Source organism: Malaclemys terrapin, chromosome 7, assembly GCF_027887155.1.
Source record: "Malaclemys terrapin pileata isolate rMalTer1 chromosome 7, rMalTer1.hap1, whole genome shotgun sequence".
Lineage (NCBI taxonomy): Eukaryota > Metazoa > Chordata > Testudines > Emydidae > Malaclemys > Malaclemys terrapin.
Genome location: NC_071511.1, coordinates 46,920,946 through 46,944,164, shown reverse-complemented (window position 1 = coordinate 46,944,164; position 23,219 = coordinate 46,920,946). Strand labels below are relative to the sequence as shown.

General features: G+C 41.4%; 1 protein-coding gene across 7 annotated transcripts in view; it reads right to left on the bottom strand.

Annotated features, from left to right (window-relative positions):
* DOCK3 (dedicator of cytokinesis 3) overlaps nucleotides 1-23,219 on the bottom strand; it is a 694,815-nt gene that overhangs the window by 162,791 nt on the left and 508,805 nt on the right. For all 7 annotated transcript variants that reach the window (XM_054034104.1, XM_054034108.1, XM_054034105.1 and 4 more), the window contains exons 13-15: nucleotides 19,196-19,284; nucleotides 17,179-17,304; nucleotides 1,360-1,484 (exon numbers count right to left, since the gene is read on the bottom strand). In XM_054034104.1, coding sequence (XP_053890079.1) covers nucleotides 1,360-1,484; nucleotides 17,179-17,304; nucleotides 19,196-19,284 — 340 coding nt within the window. The remainder of the gene's footprint in view (nucleotides 1-1,359; nucleotides 1,485-17,178; nucleotides 17,305-19,195; nucleotides 19,285-23,219) is intronic.

Here is a 23,219-nt window from a genome sequence, read left to right as displayed (position 1 = left end):
ATTGAGCAGAACTGCGCAAGTTCCTCTCACACAGTCAAACCACAATTCCAATTCTAAATATATTTTGCTGTTCCTGGTCTATGGCCTATTTTGAACAGAGATTGCTGGTTATGATAAGGGGTGCTAAATTACGAAGCAGTGTGAGGAAATTTCCATTAAAATTAGACTGAAATTAGACTAAAACCTCCAAACTTGTTGACTTGGGACATAATTCATATTTGAATACAATGCCTTCTACAGACTTCAGTGGGACAACACAATAATTTTAAGGACATCTCAATCTCTCCCTAAAAGCCTAATTCTGTCATCCTTACTCATATTTTTGTATGCAGTATTGTTGTAGCTGTGTTGGTCCCAGATATCAGAGAGACAAGGTGGGTGAGGTAATATCTTTTATTGGAGCAACGTCTGGCTGGTGAGAGAGAGAAGCTTTCGAGCTTACACAGAGCTCTTCTATAGGTCTGGGAAACTCACTCAGAGTGTCACAGCTAAATACAAGGTGGAACAGATTGTTTAGCATAAGCAGCTAACACACATTTCAAGGGACCATTCAAGATGAAATGGTCCGTTAATACCCCTCCAGTCAAAAGCAGGAAAGGAAAGGGGGGGGGGTTGTTAGTTGGTAATAGATTATTTTAATAAACCAAAAATCCAGTGTCTCTATTCAGTCAGATATAGAGCGATCTATTCAGTCCTCATCCTCAAAGGAAACTTGCACAACACTTTCAAAAGACAAGCCTGGGAGCTTAACTTCATAACTTTTGCTAGACACTAAAAATTGTGAGCCTGCCCCATAAACCCTGCAGCAGTGGTTCCTTCCCCTGGTGCTGGGCCTGGCTCCCCATTCTGAGCATAGTGATTTGGTGCACAGGGTTACAGTGCCATTCACATTTGGCCCAACCACCCCTCCATCATTAACAGAGGGGCAGCTGGGCCAAACTTGAGCAGTGCTGTGATCCCACACACCAGAGCACAATGCATTCACTCAAATTTAGTCAGCCACACCCTTCTCCCCTCCCATCACTGGCATGGAATTCTTGAGTTTTGATCCACTATGAGTGAAAATTTTAACTAAATTAGCTTTTCACTTACTGTTAATGTTTTATCCAAGTCCCCAAATTCAGAGGTTTACCATTATTTCCCCACTAGCAGAACTGCCCTAAATGAATTCAAACCTGGTAGTTGAATCTCTTTATCATAGCATAGAAGTAAATAAAGAACCCAAAAGGCCCAAAAAGTTGAAGGAAATCATTTTATTCAAAACTTTCCAGGGTATTAGAGAAGGCAAGAGAAGATGTACATGGAACAAGAAGGTTTATATTGATGTAACTCAGTATGGAAACAAACTTATTTGCTTACCTTCAGGATCTCTCCATCTGCATAAAGAACATACATGGTCACTTCAATGTTCTTCTGAACACTCTTCCCGCCTCTCTCAAAATCCCCCTTCTCTAGTGTCAGGTACAAGTCATTACGTATATCACCTAAATGAGAGAGAGGAGTCACATGTTTAAACACCACAGCAAAGATATGGTGCCTCTATGGAGGCAACTGACTGACTTTGTTCTTCAAGATTTTGACTGGAGCCCAACTCATTCCAAGCAGCAAGTTAATAAAAGAAAAGAATATTTGACCAACAATGCATTAACTCAGAGGGTTGTTAGTAACGTTTGTATTAAATCTGAATTCAGAATCAATAATTGCATTATTATGGGGGGAGTGAAGGGAATGGGAAAATAACCTCACATTCTTTTGCGGAGTCATCTGATTTGGATTGATCCGGGTAAGTTTAACTAATGGTCAATAACACCTGATTAACTGTCTCTAGTATGCTTTAAAAATTATGATATTTTCTAGCAATTAATAGAAAATTAAATTCAAGCAATTCTTTTCACAACAAAACTAATGTTTATTATTACTGTAACAAAAGCAAAGCTGTTCTTTGTTTTGGAGATCTGTTTGTAATTCAAACCTCTGCTGAGGTGGAGTGGGTGAGAATTAATACATTTCTTTCTGCTGGATTCCTGGCTAGCTTGCAGACTCCATGCAGGACTGCTAGGGAGAGAGCACTAGAAATGTCTGCCAATTTTTCATCACCTTGTTTTCAAGTGCTTTCAGAGCAGATGATTATATCCAGAAATACAGATGCTAGGGTATTGGGGGTAATAATCTGTCAACCCCTTGTTGCTTTGAATTTGACAGCTTCTAGTCTACTTTTCTAGTATTTACTGCTGTTGTGGGAAAATCAGCTTTCAAATCTAATGCAGTCAACTCTAAAGTGTTTATGTTCTGTAACAAAAGGAGACTAGAGAGCACCCATTTTTCTTTAGGTTTTTCATTTATTTATTTTTAACTGTCACTGGCTTCTAAAGATACACTTGTTCATCTGTGTTGGTTTTCCACATAGCATACTGAAGGATAGCTCATGCTAACACAGTGTGAAAAATGTGTAAGGTTAAAAAAAAAAAATCAAACCCTTTCAGGCAAATATTGTGTTAAGCAGCCCAAAGAAACTAAATAATGAAGTAATGGAAAGGCTATCCAGCAATGCAGAGCCTGTTTGGAAGCATGGTTTTTTCCACTTCAGTACTTGGAGAAGCTGATGCATTTAAATCTGTTTATTAACCAGAAGCACAAAGAAAGAGGCAGTGAGGGAAATCCAGTATCTGTCGTAAATGTACTGTCTTTCTTGTAGTCTACACCCAAACTGAAATGTTCCTTAACCCCCCCCTTCCTAAATCCACTGTATGGATCAACACTACAAGCTTTCAGCCTTGTCTTTATCTCACTTTTTGCTGATGACAGGTATAAGTCTTTAGCACTTAATATTAGATACAGAGCTATATTATTTTGCCAAGACTTCTGTTAAGCGTTATTTATGAACGGGAATCTATATGTAGGCCCTCCTCCTTATCCATTATCCCCACTCCCACTGTGTAGCCCCATGAAGTTTGCAGCCTGAAGCATCTCACAATTAGAGATCCAAAAATGCCAAGGCTAATTAATGGGGGGGGGAGGACGCGGAGGGCGGAATTGTCATATGGAAACTGACAACAGAGGTTTCTGAAGACCCTCAAGCATTTTACCTAGCTTTTCTTACTAATGTTTAGTGGTCAAACTTAACACCTAGCAACCCACAATGATGGGAAAGCGATAATGCATTTCTAATCAGTCTCATTGCTCAAAATGCAGACTGAGCCATTTATGCACTTGCTATGGGACTATTAAAGAAATGTAACAGTCTGTTGATATGAAAGAGAAAAGTAGGGCAGAGTTGGTTATTTGCTTTGAAGTTGCTCCTGGTCAGTCCTTAGTGAAAACTGCGCCCATTTTCCTCAAAACACTTCATATGGTGAGAGGAATTAATTTACATCTATAAACTAACTTTCTGGAAATACATTTTACTAATTATAATTGGGTATTTTGGAGTCTCTGCTGGTGACCCCATCTTGCTGAAGACTGACTCTGCAAATACAGAGTTCTAGTGACAGATTGCAAATCAGTCCCTAGCCTGGTTTAATAACAATATTTGATATTTACATAGCATCTTACATTCCAAGATGCTTTACATAGATATATATAAAGGAAATCCATAAGATACAGACAGCTTAGATACCGTGATTGACATCACAATGAAAAATAATGAGGGGAGAAGGTATTTTAGTCAAACACTCTGGTGCAACTGCATTTACAAAAAAATGGCTTGGGGTCTGTAATGTTAATGCAGAGCAAACAGGACCTTTTAAAAAATAAGGTGTTTCCCACAGCAAAGGGTACAAGAGCAAATTTATGTACTTTGGCACAGAGAAGGAGTGAGTTAACTTGATCAGGTATTGAACCTATGATTGCAGAGAGTCTAGTTGTTCCAAAATCAGAAGTTTAAACTGCTGAATTAAGTTCTTCACTTTAACGATGAAAATAATTTTACTGTCTTGAAAATATTTCCTTAAATATTACATTGGTTTACCACCTCTGCCATTGGCCCCCATGAGTTGGGGTCACATTTCCCTGAGATGGTAACTGTCATCAGGAAGTTTCTAAGCACAGAGGCACTAAGATTTTGCTTACACTACACAGTTTTGTTGACAAAAGTCTGGGTTTCGTTGACAAAACAGCAGAGGTGTACACGCTGCAATGCTCCATCTGCCAACAAAATTCTCCTGCTTTGCCAATAAAATAAAACCACCTCGATGAGAGGTGGAGAGATTTTTGTGGCTAAGTTATATCGACAAAGTGTTAGTGTAGACACTGCGCTTGGTTATGTCGCTGTAAATGGCCTCCAGAAGATATCCCACAATGTCCACCCTGACCGCTCCGTCAGCAATTCGAACTCTGCTGCCCTTCACTCAGGTACACAGGCATCCACCCCTCCCCCTTTAAATGCCCGGGAAGAGGTAGGCATACCAGAAGACAAGGGAGACAAACTGTCGCTCTGGTGCTGCGCCAAAGACTTGCCGCTTCTATAAGGAGCTGGATGCCATCCTTGGCAGCAATCCTACCTCCATCACTAAAAGCCCCATGGATACTTTGGTGAGGCTGGAGGCAATGGACAGTGAACTCAATGGCAAGAACAAAGTCGTGGATGAGGAGGTCAAGATGGAGGATGATGTGCAGCACACGGCAGGGTCATCTGATGGCACAGCGAGTCAGGACCCCTTTTCCATTCCGGAGGGGTCTAGCCAGTCCAAGCAGTCCATCTCTGGTGCGCATGATACAGGACAGGAGAGCTCTGGTAAGTGATCTTCTTGAGTTGATGCTGCTTGGTTATATGAGGTAGAGCTGTCCTTTGCTCTATATATTCTAGAAATGAGTAAAGGAATAGAAATGTACAAGACTAGCTGTGTTTGAATGTGCTATACATTCCCCTGTGCAGCTAAGCAGCATGGTGGAACAGTGTGTTAATGCACACAGATATTTCACGGGAATCCTCCAGAGATATCTTCAGGAAACTTTTGTGTAGGTACTCGCCAATCCTCTGCTGAAGGTTCCTTGGCAGAGCTGCTTTGTTCCTTCCCCCATTGTATGAAACTTTCCCGCACCAACTGGCAATCACTTGTGCAGGGACCAAAGCAGCACACAGGTGAGCAGCATAGGGACCCAGTCTGAAGCCGCATGCGTGCAAGAGATGCACCTTGCTTACCCTCAGGAATGAAATATTGGCTTTGATAACCCACCTTTGGAAAATGGTGGCAGAATTTACAATATTGTCCCTAGTCGCCTGCACCAATCCCCTTAAAAAACCACCTAGACCCTTTGCCCCATCTTGAACACCCAACCCCCACCTGGGCCGAATTCACCATGTTTAGGGTGTTCGCCAAGATGTGTGCTTGCCAAGGGACAGTGAGAAAGTGATTCGTATGTTAAAAGAGATGTATTTTACTGTAATGATTCAATGCTGTGTGTGAACTAACAATCATGCTTCCTTGTATTTTTTCTTGTGCTCCTGCAGATGTGGCCTTTAGGGGAACCCCCTTCACACAGGCAAAGCGCCACTGCCAGATAAGGAAGCGACCAAGGCGGAGCAAGGAGGACATGTTCCGAGAGGTGCCCCAATCCACAGAGGCCGAAAAAAGAGAATGCAGGGAGTGGCGAGAGACCCTGAGGAAAAAATTTAAAATAGAAAGGCAGGACAGAAAGGAGAGCAAGGAGCGCATTTGTAAAGGGCCAAGAGCAGATGATAAAAGTGATGGAGGAGCAAACAGAGATAGTAAAGTCCCTAATCATGCTCCAAGCAGAACACATGCATGCTTTCCCCGCCGCCCCGCAGCCAATACAGACCTGCTTTCCATGTTGTCCCCAAACTCCTCCCACACATTCCTTGAAACTTCCCAGAACATCTCGGTACCCCATTCACTCCACCCCTTCGGACAGCTTCCAAAATGATAGCTGGACTTACACACAGCTACGAGAGCCTACACTGCCCTGCACTCTTATCTCCCTGCACTCTTATCTCCCTTCCCACCAAGCCTTTTGTTGTTAATTGGTATTTAACAAAAACAAACTCTCTGAAAGATAACCAATCTTTATTTGTCTCCTACGCGTGGTGGTTGTTGCTTGTAGAAATACAGTGGCAGTTTGATCATTTGCTGACCTCAAATCCCGGTCAGGAATCATCACAATTTTCATGCAAGGCAGCATGTTAACAAAGCATGACAGAGTGCTGTATAGAAAGACAAATTACTGGTGCTCATTATCAAAATCTTGCCTCAAAGTCTCCTTCATTTGAATAGTCCCCTGTTGTGCCCCTCTAATAACCCTGGTATCTGGCTGCTCAAATTCAGCAGCCAGACAATCCACCTCCGCACTCCACTCTGTGGGAAAACTTTTCACTCTTAGCCTCACAATTATGGAGCATGCAGCAGGCTGCTATGATTATGGGAATGTTTTCCTCATTTAGAACTAACCTGCCATAAAGGCAGCGCCAGCATGCTTTTAATCAACTAAAGGCATATTCCACAGTCATTCTGCACCTGCTCAGCCTATTCTTGAAGCGCTCCATGCTGCTGTCCAGATTTCCCATGCAAGGCTTCATGAGCCATGGGAGTAAGGAGTATGCTGGGTCTCCCAGGATCACTATGGGCATTTCAACATCCCCCACTGGAATCAACGGGGTCTGGAAAGAAAGTCCCTGCTTGGAGCTTTCTGTACAGGCCAGTGCACCTGAAGATGCATGCATCATGTACCTTCTGAGACAACCCCGCGCTGATGTCAGTGAAACGTCTGCATGATCCAAAAGTACTTGCAATATCATAGAGAAGTACCCCTTTCTATTGATGTACTCCATCACAAGGTGGTCCGGGGCCAAAATTGGAATATGCATGCCATCTATTGCCCTTTCACAGTTAGGGAATCCCATTGCCGCAAAGCCATCCACTCTTTCACACACATTGCCAAGGGTCACAGTCCTTCATAACAGGATGCAATAAATGGCTCTGCACAATTGCGTTAACACAGCCCCAATGGTCGACTTCCTGACTCCAAACTGATTCGCAACTGCCCGATAGCAGTCTGGATTAACCAGCTTCTACACAGTGATTGTCACACATTTCTCTACTGAGAGGGCAGCTCTCATTTTGGAGTCCTTGTGCCGTAGTACAGGGGCGAGCTCCACACACAGTTCCTGGAATGTGGCTTTCCACATCTGAAAGTTCTGCAGCCACTGCTCATCATCCGAGACCTGCATAATGATGCAATCCTACCATTCAGTGCTTGTTTCCCGAGTCCAAAAGCGACAGTCCACCATGTTCAGCTGCTCTGTGAATGTCAAAAGTAATCTGATGTTGTTTCTTTCTGATGTCAAAAGTAATCTGATGTTGTTTCTGACGCAGCAGGTCAGGCAACTCTGACTTCTGTTCAGATTTGAAGCTCATGATATATTGCATGACCATCCACGATGTGTTCATAACAATGACCACAACAGTAGAGAGCGGTGCAGGATCCATCCTTTCAGACAGAGATGGCGGGTGCACAGAAAACAGGGGCCATTGAAAAATGCCGTGAAACACAGTCGGAAGCTCATGGAATGCTGGGTCAGAAAGATCTGCATCATGGGACGTTGAGCCTGCACGCATGATGCACTGCGATCCACTCCACCTTCCCACAACTCCTAGCTGCAGAAGGTGGCAAGTAGCTGTGACGTTATTGATATAATCTGGGACCATATAGATCATTGTTGCAACCAAGGTCCTGTAGTGGCACCCAAATCTTGTATAAAGGGGGTCAAATGGGGTGTCTTAGACAAGGTTATGGTTTACTGGTTATGATTATGCTGTCTATATGTGTGTATCAATTTTGTAGTTGAAGTTATGAATATTGGCTCTATACTGTCTGTATTTCAAACTTATGCTATGCTGCTGAGTGACATCCCAGACAAGCTGGTGTTAGCTCTGCCTAGCCTGCTTGATAGCCCATTAAGGACCATCAGCTATACAATGGACCCATTGAGAGAAGGCAAATATGCCTTGAGACTCAGCAAAGTATGCAGGGACTGGCCCATGTGACTCCAGACTCCATTTTGCTGTAATTTTCCACAGTAAGGACAAAGAGGTGTTCTTACACCTGGAAAAGACTATATAAGGCTGATGCCTCATCTCCATCTTGTCTTCAATCCTGCTTCTTACCTCTGGAGGGACTTTGCTACAAACTGAAGCTATGAACAACGGACTTATGACCCATCCCAGCTGGGGATGTATTCCAGAGACTTGATTTGAACCTGCAATTTATCTCTATCGCTGCTGCAAGCCTGAACCAAGAACTTTGCCATTACTGTATGTAATTGATTCCATTTAACCAATTCTAACTCTCATCTCTGTCTTTTTTCTTTGATGAATAAACCTTTAGATTTTAGATTCTAAAGGATTGGCAACAGCGTGATTTGAGGGAAAGATCTGAGTTGTATATTGACCTGGGTCTGGGGCTTGGTCCTTTGGGATCGAGAGAACTTTTTTGTGCATATTGGGATATTGGTTTTCATAACCATTTGTCCCCATAACGAGTGGCACTGGTGGTGATACTGGGAAACTGGAGTGTCTAAAGGAATTGTTTGTATGACTTGTGGTTAGCCAGTGGGGTGAAACCAAAGTCCTCTTTGTCTGGCTGGTTTGGTTTGCCTTAGAAGTGGAGAAACCCCAGCCTTGGGCTGTAGCTGCCCTGTTTTAGCAATTTGTCCTGAATTGGCACTCTCAGTTGGGTTTCGCCAGAACCGCATCGTCACAGTAGCACAGTGGGATAGCTACCCACAGTGCACTGCTCTCACTGTTGATGCTAGAGCACCAAGTGTAGATGCACTCTACTGACAGAAGGAGCATAGTGTGAACATGCACAAGTGGTGTAATTATACCATTTTTTATTGTCGGCTTAACTTGCGTCAACAAAACTCTGTAGTGTAGACAAGGCCTAAGGGTTGCACAGAAATCACAGCAAGTCTGCAGTCCAACATCAGTTCATTAACTGCAATTATCCATGTTCTTTAATTACACTTAGAAAGCGAGAAGTGCCATTCTGCAACAAATGTTTAAACAGAAATGAGTGTGCAGCTTGCATGTGACTAAAAAGGTCTGGTCAATGACTTCAGAAAATGATCCAAGTCAGCTTTAACATAGAATGGCAATGAGATTTCAAATCAAAAGGCTTAGCTAACAGAATTCCTGCTCTTTAAATCAGATCTTTCACATCATTTATAAAACAAAAATAAACAAAGAAGGACTTTTCTCACGTACCAGCTAATCTATTTCCTCTGTGTGGCAATCGTGTAAATTGCAATGGCTCCCTGAAGCAGCAATAACTGATATTTCTCTATTCATGGTTTTGGGAGAAGAACGGTGTGGCTTGGAAGCATGGATTGTTTAGGACTTCATATCTTTGTAAGGAGAATATTGCAGATTAGAAAATGGGATTAGTTGTAGACTCATACCTTTAAGGCAGGAATAATAGTGCTATAAGATTCATTTTGGGTAGCTGTCTAGGTTGAAATGAAATATGTAATGGCAATTCTCAATAGCATAGCATGAGTGTCTCTGCTTATGTTACTTCTCTCAACAAAATTGGGTCTAATTTCCAAAGCTAGGTATTAGTTGTTACTGAGCATATAAAGTTTATAGAATTCATCTAGCCATTTACTGCAATTTATTTTTCAGTGAAATGCCTTGAAAATGCTTTTGAGTGTGAAAAATGCTACATAAAACCAAATTATATTCTTCTGTATTTTATCAGAAAAATATACCCAATGGCTCCTTTGTCCCTCCACTGGAGTTTTTCCCCCTCTCTGTTTATGAAGCCTCGGGTTCAGAAAACAAATCCTGATCAAGCTATAAACCTAGTAAGCTTTGACAACTTCACTTATATGAAAATGAAAGCCTCTATCCTCTAACCTAAAAATGCCACGAAAAGCTGCTATAACTATATATTGGTTTTGTATATGTACCAGAAATTGAAAAATGTACTGCAGAACGTTTGAAAATCGCTAATGTTCATCCTTTGTTTTAATGGCTTTAAGCTGAAAATATCTTAAAAAATATGAACTACTCTAGTTTAGTGACTACTTAGTAGCTGGCATCTATTAGAGTAAGGAGGAGATTTTTGCTAAAGGGATTTTCATGTTCTCTGTTGAAAGGGTTTACCATGATGTTCTGGCCACAAAGTAATCATACCTTATAGTTAACAGTCTGCATTTATGTAGCACTTTTCATTAGAGGATCTAAAAAAATTTTAAGTACATTTACAACGACCTTTTGAGGAAAGGAATGATTATTATCCCTATTTTATATATGGGAAAAATGAAGTAAAGAGATTACATGACTTGTTCAAGGTCATAGAATAAGCTAGAGACAGAAGAGTAAATAAAACCTTGAAGTCTTGACTCTCAACATCAGTTTACAGAGTGGCCAGTTTTCTCCAGCTTTGCAGCCTTCTGAAATGGACTTAATACATCGATGTCCATTTGGGGGAAAAAAGCAGCTTAGTTCAGTTGGTATTTGTACCTTAGATGCACCCAACTTTCTGAATAATTGAGGAGTATTTCAGTAAAAAGGAGTATTTACCCAGGGAGTCTTTACAGGATTTTTTTAAGTAAAAGTCCAGTCTCTCATGGCCTGCAAAGCCAGGCGATCAAGGACTATCTGTATATTAAAAACCTAACAGGTGTGTCTGTTTATACCCAACTGTTGAAATGGCCCTATTTATGTAGAGCCCGATCCTGTGAGCTACTGAGCCCCCTCTACACCATCTTAAGTCACTGGGACTCAGCAATAGGAAGTGATAGCATTTTACAGGATTGGGCCCCTATATGCTATAAAAGAATGCCTGGTGCTCATGGAGAGACAGTGGGGTAGAATGGGCAATCAAAATATATTTGTTTTTCTGGTTCTGAAACAAACAAACCAAACCAAACAAACAAGAAACAATCAACCCAGACCACGCACCACATGTAAAAATGAGGGTTCAGATCCTCAGCTGGTATAAATCAGCATATCTCGGTTTTGATCTTAGGCAGCCTGATTTTGCCACTCTTATATTGAGTAGTAACTTCATCCATGAATAGTCCAATTGAAATAAATAGAGCTACATAGTATGGTAATTTTCCAAATATGTAAGGATGACAGAATCAGGACTATGGTTAGCAGTATGATCATAAATTGTGGATCTTTTGAGCCTCACTAGATTCTTCTTGTAAGAAATCACAATTAACTATAATCCGTATGATGTATAGGAATACTTAAGCAAACGTTTCTCTTATACTATATCATGCTATATCTGATTTATAACTACTCTCTTGTTCTTCCAATCACCACTGAAAACCTGTTAAGGGTCTACTGGGCCTGATTTGCATTTACACTAAGGATGCTTTTCACTGTTTTGGCAGTGAAAGAATCCTTAAAGTTGGTGTAAATATAATTTGTCATACTGTAAATGAGTATCAGGTCCTATTCTTTCCTAAAAATGTGCATGAGACTATATTAATGTTAATAGGAACAATGTGAAAGTAGAAAGGGGACACACAACATCTATTATTATTTATTCTTTGTATTAAAATATCATTATTGGGATTAGTACATGCATTTTAACCCGTGGTGATCACTCTGGCTTTTGGTGAAGAAAATGGTCAGGCTGTATTTCCCTCTGCTTCTGAGGAAAACTAGGGAAAGACAGAATGTCACATTAATCTGCTTTCTAATAACAGATATTTGGACCTGTGGATCCAAAGGAATTAATACAATGTCTTTTATAAATAGATTTATAGAGCCAGCGGGATATACCTACACAAATATTTGTATTTAGTGTCATGGTTTTGCTCCCAGATTAATTTGTAGAAAGTTGACCACTCTATTTCCTCTCCTGCAACAAGATTTCTTTTTCATACTGATAGAATCATGCAATCTTTAGGGTGGGTAAGGCACACTAGTGGATGATCCAGCATATGCCCTTGCGTAAATAAATGATTGGTTTCATTATCCCTCCTGTCCTGGTTAGATGGGTTTCTTTTCTATCCTTGAATATCAATCAATGATTCCAGAAACTTCCTTGACAGACTGTTCCATTTTTCTCTCTGTTTTTACAAACAGATTCTTCTAATATTTTACCTAAATTTTCCTTGCTCCATCTTAACCCTTACTTATTTTCTTTTTTCTGACTAACGAAAATGATTGGTCTTCATTCTCTTTGTAACACTTACTTACAATTTTTTATAAAATTGTATGCCTTTTTTTATTCTTGTTAACCCTCTTCCCATAATTGTGCTCTGAGCAGCTGACAAGCCCTGTCATATCCTGTTATTGATATTTCTCTTGCCATGTCTTAGTGAACATTCAAAGCATTGATGCCCAAAGCTTTCTAAGCAGTGATACTGATTCATCCTGTTATACTTAGCAACTCTGTCTGGAATACATTAGTGTGAAGAAATATCGATAATACACTGATAATGCCCATCTGTTACCAAAGCTTCCCCACAATGTTATTATGGTTTGTTACTTTTACCAATCCCCAACATTCCACGAAAAAAACATGAAGTAAAGATGGGAAAAAAATCAAGCAATAAGCAGAAATTACACAGAAAAGCAGAAACTTACACCCAACTATCTTCATCTCTGCATCAGAAAGAAAGAGGAGAAAATGAAGGAAAAGTAAAGAGAGGAACCAGGACGATTAGAAAGGAGAGAGAGAGAAAAGAGAAAGAAACATCACTCACAAGTAAAAGATGAAGTATGCACTTTTCATCAGAGAATCAAAGTAAAAGACAGAATTCGTATCAGCACATGGGGAAGGGAAGAGATGTCCTTTGGGAAACTGACAAACACCATGCCTATGCAATAGATTTCTGATAGCAAGTTCTGTATACAAATAAAGTTGCAATCCAAAAGGCAAGCAGCACATGCCTCATTGCTTTTATCTCTGGGGAAAGGTAAAATTATTGTTAGGATTAAATGCACGTTCTTAAATCCAATAGCAATTTAGAAAGAAACTTCATAAGGCTGATATGACTGAATCTCTTCTGATTCACAAGGATACAGAAGAGCATTAAGTTCACCAGGATGCTCTTCTCAGATCACAACACAATGAAAATCTCAGAACTTCTAAATTTAACATTGAAACAGACATGATTGTCCAAAGAGACTTTAGCAATGCTCTGCACAGCTATGCAGGACATATGCATGACTTGACTGGTTCCAGTAATTCTGTTCCCCAACGATTGCTGGATATCTGTCAAGATTCTTGGTCGATGGGGGAGAGGTTTATTAGAAGAATCCTCACCAGTGCCATTAAAAAAGCCAGGGAGGAAGAGGGGAAACTAGGAGAAAAGTAGTAACCTTAGAATTTTAATGTTTGGATGTCTGGGGGCAAAGGGAACTTGCTGACTCCTCATAAAAAAGGAAGAGAAAAGAATGTTAAAGTTCATTTGAAATTGGTTTGAATACATTAGAGTTATTTGCTTTCTTTTGACAGTTTTTGGCTTAACAGTCTGATCAGTGTATATGAGCAACATTAGGTGACACAGCCTCTACATGGTTATTAATCCTCTTTTGACCGTCTCCTTTTGAAAACATGCACCTAATTGCAAAGTATGATTCTGATAGAAACCTTTGAGCTCACTGCTAATCGTTTCAGAAAGAAGAAACCTTGTCTTTAATAACACAGCAACAGCTATGAAGTAAAGCAGGGAGAAATCAGTCTGAAAGAGAGAGTTAACAAATACGTAGACATGCTCAAGAGCTACCAAAAGCACACAAAAGATTTTGACTTGGTAACCAGTAGTCTTTTCTAAATCACTAAAAATACAAATAAAGTTGCCAGAAAATGAAGACTTTTGAATTTGACAATGATAACATTGGAACCAAAGATTATGTAATCTTTATTCTCATAGTTCTTCTAATTCAATCCTGATTTATACTATCTCTGGTTCTCTAATACTGGACTTCTTCTAAACAGAGTCTATCAATTGTGTCAAACTGCATGAGATGGATAAATATCTACTATGGAATGGCTGAGATCAAACATATTTTCACTTGTAAAAACATATATCTCCAGAGGTGAAGGGGCACTAACCTGTATCATTGAAATGCCCTTATTTTTTTTAGTATACTGATTTTGCTGATGGAGAGTTGTCCAGATAGTTTTTGCATTATGCATCACTTCACATATGACTGCTTCTTTCTTCCTACCCCACTTACACTGTGGTCATGTGCTCCTTTATACCTCCTCTTCGTCTGTGCACGAACTCTTCAAAGAAGGGTACTGGTTGTCAGGGAGTGTCCAATGTGCTTTTCTCCATTTCTGACATACCTGAGCCAAATTTTTCAAATGTGAGTGCCTAACGTTAGACACCTAATTCCATATTTAGGCACCTAAATATGAGGCCTAATTTTCGGATATGCAGAACATCTGCAGCCACCATTGGATTTAACAGAGTTCTGGTGGTCAGCACCTCTAAAAAGAAACAAACAATAATTGACAGTCCTTCAAGATGACTGTCCATGTAGGCCCACACTTCGGGGAGATGCACACCCCTGGTTCACAAGTATGGACATTCTAGTAATCACTATCTGATGAGGCTTTGGTTGCACCCAACCTCTATCCACTCACTAATAATTGCCCCAACTGCCCCTCTGCATCCTTCTTTTAATTCAGGAATCCTTAATAAGAGACTCCAAATAAGTGGCAAGGGGAGTGTGAATCCATATCCACAGTCATCTCTAAGAACCACAGTTACTCTGGTATGTAGCTGTTTTTTCTCCTTCAAGGATTGACAGTATGGATTCCCACTCTAGGGAGATTAACAAGCAGCAGGAGGTGTCTCTGAGGAGCATTAGCTGAAAAGAGAGAGTGCAGGACAGGCTCTTTTGAACTGGGCACCAGATCTAGAGGCCAAGTCAAGGGCGTACAGCTGAATATGGAGCTGAAAGTCACAGCCTTGCATATCTCAACGATGGAAACACCGTGAAGGCATTCTGTAGAAGATGCTTTTAGTTTAATATTCCTGATGTCTCCCAGTGGCTGAACACCAGCAAAGTCACAACAATAATGTACCCATAATCTTACTCATTTGGACAGCTTTTGTGTTGAAATGGACTGACTGCTAGACTAACCCCCTAAGCCACAGTCTAGAAAATTTGTAGACTGAGTTGATACTACTAGAGGAAACCTCTTTGGCTTAGATTGGGGAAAGTCATTGCATGGAGACTGCTCCCCCTCGATTCCTTTGTGAACAAATTGTCTAAAAGAGGAGAGGCATGGAGGAGGCAGGGCAACCCCCACTTTATGACAGCCCCCAGAGCAGGGCTGGTGCCCCAGGAAGAGCAAAAACAATGAGGGAAGCATTGAGGCCATTGAGCTCTTCTTTGAACCTGCTATACCTTCAGTGGTCTGAAGGAACCAAGGGGCAGTTCAACATACCCAAGAGTGGGGATCCATATGAGTAATTCATGAAGGAGAATCAGGCCACTTATCCAGGTGTCTAAATATGGATTTAAGCACTGAAATTTCAAAAGTCTGGCCCTGATGTCAACTACAGTAGACCACTGAGTTGGAGTTGTGATTTTATCCTGATATACAACCTCATGAATAGCAGACTGCAGAGTGATGTGATGCCATCATGCCATTGGACCTGGCTTCTAGAACACAGGTTTAGAATATAGTTAAATAAATGAAATTCTTTGGCATGCTCTTAAGCCAAAAAATATCTTCAGTAAATTCACTAAAAATACATTCACATTAAATGTGTGTCAACTAATTAAATTTCATTAGCTTAATTCAGATTTATAAATTTTTTTTTTGTGATCAATAAAACACAATTTTAATTTGAAATTATTTCTTTTTTAATTGCCATGTAATTATCACAATATAGAATTTGGGGGTTAGCATCCCTGTGTCCTCATCCTCCTCTCTCGCCCATTTTAATGCAAGAAATCCTGGTACTTTCAAGAGTGTTAAAATATATATGGTTCTAAACAGGGCCAGCTCCAGGTAGCAAGCAGGTGCCTGAGGCGGCCAATGAAGAGGGGGGTGGCACGTCTGGCTGTTCGGCGGCAATTTGGTGGTGGGGCCGTCACTCCCTCTCGGAGTGAAGGACCTGCTACCGAATTGCCGCCAATCGTGATCGCTTTTTTTTTTTTTTTTTTTTGCTGCTTGAGGCGGCAAAAACGCTAGAGCCGGCCCTGGTTCTAAACTTCTGATCATATCATTTACACTATATTTTCTAAAAATACTTCCCACATAACCCTGGCTGAGCTTTTCACTATGGTTTCTATAAAGACTGCCTGATGAGATTGCACCAACCAAAGATCTCAATGTGTCAGCACAGTTTTTCCATTACAGAAATCCAACATTTCTCCCAAACACTGCTCACACAAAATTTCCCAAATCTAAAAAAAACCTTATTTGGGTCTGATTCGTAATGTGAAGTGAGGGAGTGGCATTTCAAATGCTGGCATATGAAGTTTATGTATGATAGAGAGTTTCTAGGTCAGTTCCTCATTACACTGCATGAATCAGTCTATATGATGCCAACTTTCATGCCCATTGATCATAGAACTGGCCACGTGCTAGTTTGGCCCGTAAATCAACTCAGTAGACTCAAGGCTGCTCTAATTTGTGCCCAGATGACAATGGACCCAAGAGGCTGTTCCGGCAGCCAGGGATAGCTAGAATGCTGCAGTGCTGTGGCCAAGACACCTATTGGAGGATTGAGTGTTGTGTAGAATTAGGGAATTGGGGAAGGGGGAAAATTAGGCAGTTTTACACGCCCTTTGTGCTGTCAAACAATGAAGAAGGGCTATATTAAACCTGAGAATCAGCTCCACAATGTGGAAACTCTCTTGTTTTCCCAGGCTTTTTATTATGGGGAAGAAGGGGTGTGATAACGCTCTGATTCTGAAACAGACAGCTCTACACTTAGACTAGGCAGGGGATTTCTAATTAAAAAAAAAAAAAAAAGAACAAAACAGTCTGTTGAATACATGTTATGTATGTCAATTTAATGCATTCTATTATGGTTCTGTACTGCTTCAGTGAAAAATACTTCAAATTGGCAATAGGTATGCTTTACTGCAATCTGGAATTTGTAATATGGAAACGTCCAAGGCATCTCTTACATTATTGTCCATCCTTGAGTGAAAAACCATCCTAGTTATCAATGGTTAAGAAAGACTGTGAACAATAGCATCTGCATTTTATAGGCAATCTACCTACCTGGCATTATGACATCGGGGAAACCGAGTTTTCTGGTAACAGACACCCCCCTGTTAAAGATCATGGGGTTCTCCCGTCGAATCTGCTCCATGTCCCCACGAAGAAGCTGTAGAGAAATTATAAGTCCTGCAAGAAACAAAGTTATTTATTTTTCCAGATCCGAGAGTTATAACTCACTCCACATCAAGCTATATGTGGGAAATAATGGCTTGTATTACAGTATGTACAACATGATAATACAGACAGCATTTTTTAATTTGAAGAATATCATGTATCTAAATCTGAAGTAATGCTGGAAAAACCGAACTGTTCTAAAGAACCAGCTAGGAGAGTAGTGTAAATGTTATACAGGACTGTGAATTTGGAAGTAAAAAATTAAACATTGCAGGTTGACTGTAAAACACTTATGAGGTACTGTGTTTTTTTCCTGATACGCACTAGGCTAGAACCACTTGGGAATAATAACGTAAGCCTTTATCTTAATTACCACATCAGTACAATGCTATAGGATTTCCTTGAACTGTCTCAGCCCAAGTGGTTAAAGTTTTGCAAAGTTATGAGCAACTGTAAACAGAATCTTATAACAAGAAGTGTTGGGTGACCTTACCTATAGGTGGCATTACAAACTCTACCTATAACATAACCCTGCTTGCTAACTGCTTCATTTGGCTTCAGTTGTACCTAGTGCCCTTTATGCTAATGTGAATTATTGCAAATTCAGTGACAGCATATTTGATATGTAAACAACTGAAATCCAGAAGAGATTAGGATTTAAACCTCAATGGGGTCCTGATGAATTATAAATTTATTTTGCAACAAAAGCAAAACTGCCTGTACCTTTAAATGACTGTACATTAAGGGTAACACATAGTAGCATTTGGAATGAAATAGCAATTGCATTTCCAAATTAGCTATCTATGGCACTTATAAACTGAGGTGGCTGACAGGATAAGGAGAAAGATTAATTTACTCAGCAAATTACAAATTTATCTTTAATAGATTTATTTAATGTAATAAATCTGGACTCAGAATACAGTAAGAACTCTGCCAAGACAATAACTCCCTTTGGCCTTATATGAAGCACTCTGCACTGCAACTATCAGAGCTAGTGTTCATGATAATTAATCTTCAGGTATAAATGCACTGGTCTCTCTCTGGAAAAATCAGATAAGTATCTAAAAGAAATGCAATATTTATCCCTTCACATATAGATTCATGGTATCCTAAGATGAGCATGTCTCAGGTATGTGTCACTGCGGGAATCTTCATGGGAATACTTAGGTGGTATGATCCAGAGTAATCAAGAGAGATTCTAATTAAATTTTTGACTCCTGTACAAATCCTTCAGCTCCTGTGGAACTTCCCTCGATTTCTATCTAGGAGCACTTAACAAGAAACGTTGCTCCAAATGGATATATAAAATATTTTTGCCAGTGCAGTTAGCTGCTGATATTGTACACTTCCCTTGGCTACTGGTTTTCATAAGCAAGGGTAAAATGCCGAACAAAAGTAAGAGTGGCCACGAATGAAAAATCAGATAGCCACTAGTTGCCGCCACTTTGAACTACAGACAATGACATTGTACAGATATAATAAAGGAGAGACTTTAATGTGCAGAATCTTTATTATTGCCAATAGTGCATGGGCAGGACAGAGTCCAGATTGACTTTCTGTATCTAGGTCAAATTTGTAGGAGTGGTAGTTAGAGATTTTTTTTAACTTGTAAACTGAAGACATTTTATATGGAAATTATTAAAAAACACAGAATGGAACCCCAAAATGCCATTTTCAGAGAGTCAGTTTTCAGAGTTGTAATGCAGTATAAATCTTTACCTGACAAAGTACTAACACCAGCACAAATAAACAAACAACTAGAAAGAATGTATGATAATTGGCAATGGGCTAAGTGTCACAGCATATCTTGTGGAACTTCTCTGCCCACAAAGAATTCTCAGTTTTATCAAGCTACACTTTAAGGGTTCTCTGGCCAAAAAAAATAAAAATAAAAAATAATTACCATAATTTGAGCTGGGTGCTGTGTACTTGGTACTGGACTTGCGGATAATGTTTTCATGGATCTGATACCATTCATTTTCATTGTTGCACCTAAAATAAAAGGGACACTAGTTAAAGTTACCTGCTCTTTTTTTATCCAAATGATAAAAAGAGAGAAAGGTTTTACTGCATATGTTGTATGATTCTGTTTTGTGGGAGAAATCCAACATAAGCCTCTTTTTAACAGACAACAATGGGACATTGGACCAGAAGGGAAACCAGTCTTGTCTCATCTTCCAGTATTAATCTCTTTATTTTGGACACTTTTGAGCCTGTGGTGACTTCTGTAATTTTGTGAAGAGTTTCACATTGCACATTATGATACAGTGGGGGAAAGTTCGCACATGTTTTAATTGAATTTTGAAAAAAAAAAGATCAATTTAATCCTAAAATTAATTGCTGCTATTTATTACTCTTTCACATTGGGCAACAAATCAAGTTACATCCCAGAACTTAAAACTGGGTAATTGAAAGGTGAAATGACAAAGAGACTCTTGAGTATTTCAGTTATTTGCAAAAAGTCTTATGCTAAACTATGTTGAACAGACTATCTAGCAATATAAGACAAATCCAAAAAACTATGGGATAAACAAAAATCTACAGAGAAAGAGAGAGTTTCTTTTGCTGGGATTGGGGAAAGGGTTTCTTCCAATTATTTATCTACCTTCAGCCCCCGTGCATATGTAATTTGAATGAGGTCCTGCAAATACTATTACAGTATTGTATTTATAAAGTCAATATAACAAATATATTTTCAAAAAGTTTCCAGGATAGCAGTTACAATATGTTTACTCATCTATCACTAGTACATAAGTTAAGTCTATTTTTTTGATTGATAAAACAGTCAACTATTGATGTCAGTCCAGATGATGCACTGGTAATTTGTTCTATGAATAAATGTTATTTAACAATATTCATCTAAGACAGCCAACTGGACTGATCTTTAATAGTACAAACCATCCAGACACATTTCTTAGCTAGTATTAGCTAGAAATAATGTCTATGAGCAGGGTACGTTCTGAAATATTTTCTAACCAATACATCTTGGCCATGGTACTAGCTGCTTCAGATTTTATTGCCGAATGACTATATAATAATGCATAATATATATAAAAAGATGTGTAAAAGATGATGTCTCCTGTTCTCATTTTTACAGATTATCGATTTTCCACTTTTTACAGTTAGCTTTTCTATGTCCCATCCCGCTTCTGACCTTTTCTTCAACTTTGTTCTCTCAAATAGTAACTTAAAAATGAATGTTAATAATGAGTAATTAGAAAGGCAACTAAGCCCTGGTCTAAACTACAGGGTTAGGTCGAATTTAGCTGCGTTAGGTCGATTTTATACACAAGCAACCCCATTCCATTGACTTAAAGGGCTCTTAAATTGACTTCTGTACTCCTCCTCGACCCCTTCCTGGGTCGAATTTGGAGTAGTGTGGACGCAAATCGACGTTATTGGCCTCGGGAAGCTATCCCAGAGTGCTCCAATGTGACCGCTCTGGACAGCGCTTATAACTCTGATGCTGTCATAAACATACAGCTAAGGGTAGCATAAACTAAAACGGTTACTTACCTTTCTGTAACTGTTGTTCTTCGAGATGTGTTGCTCATATCTATTCCAGTTAGGTCTGTGCGCGGGCTGCGTGCACGGATGTCAGAAACTTTTACCCTAGCAGCTACAGGCCGGCTGGGGAGACCCCTGGAGTGGCGCCAAAATGGCGATCTATATAAGCCCCTGCCGGCCTGACCCCCCTTCAGTTCCTTCTTGCCGGCTACTCCGACAGAGGGGAAGGTGGGGGGGACTGGAATAGATATGAGCAACACATCTTGAAGAACAACAGTTACAGAGAAGTAAGTAACTGTTTTTTCTTCTTCAAGTGATTGCTCATATCAATTCCAAAAAGCAGCCACGACCGCCATGCAGTTGGTAAAGACGCAGGGGGCTGTGCACAAGTCTTGCTCATCACGAAACGGAGGAAACATCTGTGAGGCGAAATGTGAAAGTACGCGTCTTTCATATCGAGGGCGGCATACCAGTTTCCCGGATCCAGTGAAGGGATGATAGTGGCTAAGGAGACCATACAGAACTTCAAGTTGACGAAGTACTTGTTGAGCTCCCTGAGGTCCAGAATAGGTCTTAGGCCTCCCTTTGCCTTGTGGACAAGGAAGTAGCGGGAGTAGAAACCCTTGCCCCTGAACTCCTGAGGAACTTCCTCCACTGCCCCTAGGACAAGGAGGGATTGAACCTCCTGGATGAGAAGTTGCTCGTGAGAAGGGTCCCTGAAGAGGGACGGGGAAGGGGGATGAGAGGGCGGGATGGAATGGAAATGGATAGAATATCCCGTCTGCACCATGCGGAGGACCCAACGGTCCGAGGTAATATGGGAGCAGGCATGGTAGAAACGGGATAGATGATTTAGAAAGGGATAACTGTCCGGGGTAAGAACTGGTAGTCCGTCCTCTGGCGCACCTTCAAAATGGGCACTTAGGGCCCGGGGGTGACTTAGACTGCCCTTGACCTTGTCCAGAGGGGGGACAAGAGGGTCTACATCGAGAAGGGTCCTGCCTCCGTCTAGGAGGAAAAGGACATTGCTGGGTGGTCTGAGGCCTAAAGGGCTTCCTCTGGTTACCCGGGGTATGCATACCTAAGGACTTAATGGTGTTTCTCGTGTCCTTTAAGGTATGCAGGCAGGAGTCAGTTTGATCCGCAAACAAGTCCTGGCCATCGAAAGGGAGGTCTGGATGGTATGCTGAACCTCGGGTGGGAGGCCGGAGGACTGAAGCCAGGCATTCCGCCACAAAGCGATTCCCAACGCCAGGGTGCGTGCAGCTGCAGCATCGAGGGAACCCTGGAGGGAGGTCCTGGCAACCAATTTGCCCTCCTCAGCAATGGCCCCCAGTTCTGTACGAGCCTCTGCCGGGAGAAGATCTTGGAATTTGAGGACCGCAGACCAAGAGTTAAAATTGTACCGACTGAGGATCGCCAGCTGGTTAGCGATCCGCAGCGAGAGAACCCCAGTAGAATAAACCTTTCTCCCAAAAAGGTCCAGCCATTTTGCGTCTTTTGATTTGGGAGCAGGCCCTTGCTCGCGCTGCCTCTCTGTGGCATTTACTACGTCTACCGAACATGGGGCAGGATGGGTAAAAAGGTATTCATAACACCTGGTGGAGACAAAGTACTTTCTCTTTACCCCCTTAGCTGTGGGGGGAAATGGAGGCCGGGGTTTGCCAGAGAGTCTTTGCATTGTTTTGGATGGTTTTATTCATGGGAAGGGCCACACTGGAGGGCCCTTCCGGGCCTAGAATGTCCACCATGGGGTCCTCATCCTCCACAATCTCCTCAATTTGGAGATTCATATTGAGGGCCACGTGCCTCAACAATTCTTGGAGGACCCTAAAGTCCATCGGGGGTGTCCCAGACGTGGACATGCCAGCCACAGCCTCATCAGGGGAGGACAAGGATGACTCCACTGGGAGGGCTGGTGCGGATGTAACATCCTGATCGGACATGGGTGGCTCCTCCTGGTAGCCTGGGGAGCTGGGGTAGCCTCTATCGCAGGCGCTGGCTCCACAGTTTGTTCTGGGTCAGGAGGAGGGCAGCTGAGAGTTGCCTCAGGAGGCCTGGCGCTTGAGCGAGATGGCGACCGGGCAACTGGGGGAGTGCCCTGGGCTTGATGGTATGCCCAGGGTGTCCAAAATTGCCACTGGGGTTGCCAGTGGGTCGCTGGTGGATTTTGGCCGAGGCTCCCTGGGCCAGAATGAGAGATGTCTGAGACCCCTGAGGCTCTCTCCAACCTGCCAGAAGGGGATCGGGACCGCAACGGCCAAGGAGGGGCGGTGCGGGAGTGGATTAAAGCAGGCACCGAGTCTCTTGGAAGGCGAAGGTCAAGCAGAGATCGGCGCTGTGAAGCTGATCGCGACCACGACTGGTGCCGCGAGGGGGAGCGGTGCCACGACGGGGAGCAGTAGTGGGCCGTGGACAGG